Source organism: Phytophthora infestans, genomic scaffold (genome assembly GCF_000142945.1).
Source record: "Phytophthora infestans T30-4 supercont1.22 genomic scaffold, whole genome shotgun sequence".
NCBI classification, from domain to species: Eukaryota; Oomycota; class Peronosporomycetes; order Peronosporales; family Peronosporaceae; genus Phytophthora; species Phytophthora infestans.
In genome coordinates this window covers 497,816-499,664 of record NW_003303737.1, presented here as the reverse complement: position 1 = coordinate 499,664, position 1,849 = coordinate 497,816, and the positions used below count along the sequence as shown (strand labels likewise).

Sequence of the window (1,849 nt, the reverse complement as noted above, 5' to 3'; positions counted from 1 at the left end):
CGCACGAAAGGGTACCTTTCGTCATGAAGAAAGAAAATGGAGAATATCATCACTTATCCGACCTCTCTTAAGTTTAGTATTATCATTAATGACCAATCATACATTATTTTGTTTTCGATAGCCAATCATATCCAAGTAATTTGTCAGTGGTGGTCAATCAATAGTCGCTACCGTTATACACGCACACGTCAAACGGTACTGGACTCCACTCGGCGGGATTTGGGACGATTGACCCATGGACAAGAACAGAATCGCCAAGAAGATAACACCCATCACGATGGCGATTTGGGTTGGGTCGAATTTCTAAAACGTTGTGCAATACAGATGACCCATCACGGTAATCATCGTCAACTGAACGGACAATGAGTTGACGACGTAGTAGAGTCACCGTGCCTGCCACGGAGCCTTGATGAAACACCAGCATGGATGCAATGTTGTCGCTGGTAACTCGCAGTAGCTCTGGAGCGTGAGGGGCTTCCAGTACACTGAGCATTTCCTGGTGGATGTTCGAGCACTTGAAGATATCAGCGAACTCACTAGCACGGCGTGGCCGCTTGGTTGCAAAGTTAAGTGCTTCGTAATGGCGCTGTTCCGCCGTCCCTAGATCCAGCAGATAGTCGGCGATGTTGCGCTCTGGCGGACACGAAAAGCCAAGACTTGCGAAGTACTCCTGCACCTGGTTACAAGGAATGTGGTACATGAGATCATTCTCGTTCAAGATCATGACGTCGTCGAACAGAGAAATAACTTCGGGAGAAGGCTGCAGCAGCGCGATGACCACGTTCTTGCGGAGCGTGTTCGCAACACTGCGTTGCCTGTTGATAATGTCGTAGGTTGCGGCACTTCATACCAAACTCCATCTTCCCAGTCGTCACTCGTTTTCGTTCGTCTCCAGAAACACCACGCAACATAGCGTCTCCAATGACAGTGGCCTGGCAGCTCTGCAGTCCTAGTCGTTGAATCACAATCTCCGGGTAGTGCTTGAAGTAAGCCTTTGTGGCCTCCAGAGCTTCGAAGTTCTCTTTGTCCGAGCCCTTAGAGAGAAGTTCTTTACCGCGACGCATAAGAATCCCTCCACCGAATTTGTGGGCGAACTCGAGAGTTTATTTCTCCGTCAGCGTCGGGAAACGCTTATCACGTTGGGTCACGTTCGACACGAGCTGCGGAAGCGTGAAACGTTGTTAAATGTTACGTCTCCCATCGTGATATTTTTCGCGATAGGAAACAGGCCACTTAACACTTTCGAAAGTGCCGATTTACCTGAGCCAGGCTGGCCGAGCAATAGTGTGATCCCTTCAGGCTTAAAGACGCCGCTGATGCCTTTAAGTATTTCCTTGCGTACCGTGTATGTTTTGGGCCAACAAACATCTTCTTAAGGTCGTTCGGGGTGGCCGGGGGCTCGTACTTGAAGCTGCTGGTTTCTACTCTCATACATCGGCACTAAGCGATAGGTGCTTGAAGTGTACATTCATTTGTGGTCAAGCGCGACCTCTATCTTCGAGGCCATGTGATAGTGCAGCTCGTGGGGCCGTAGGACATCATGGACTAGGCTGATTCGTAGCTTACCTACTTCGCTATCTCCGATCTAGTGGCGCTGGTAGTAGATCCTTCCATTGATTTGAATCCTAAAGGGTAAAAAATTATTGAAATCAATCCTCAAGGGTAATGGTTCTTTCAGAATGAAACACTTAATTTATACCGGTAGTACCGGTACTACAGAAATGGGGGCAAACGATGAAATTTTGCATAATCTTAGGTAGTATTACGTGACCTAGGTGTTTACGCAAAATTTGTACTCATACTGTTCCGCAGCCATCCACGCTAAACACCAAACTCAGTGAGTGTAAAT

At 47.9% G+C, this 1,849-nt stretch overlaps 1 protein-coding gene across 1 annotated transcript; it reads right to left on the bottom strand.

The window, feature by feature from the left end:
* Positions 1-384: 384 nt before the first annotated feature.
* PITG_11576 (ATP-binding Cassette (ABC) superfamily) lies at positions 385-1,472 on the bottom strand (the record flags this gene model as incomplete). The annotated part of the gene is made up of 5 exons (XM_002901082.1): positions 385-393; positions 449-806; positions 856-1,094; positions 1,178-1,333; positions 1,434-1,472. 5 exons carry the CDS (start codon positions 1,470-1,472, stop codon positions 385-387), a joined length of 801 nt encoding a protein of 266 aa, XP_002901128.1.
* Positions 1,473-1,849: the final 377 nt, after the last annotated feature.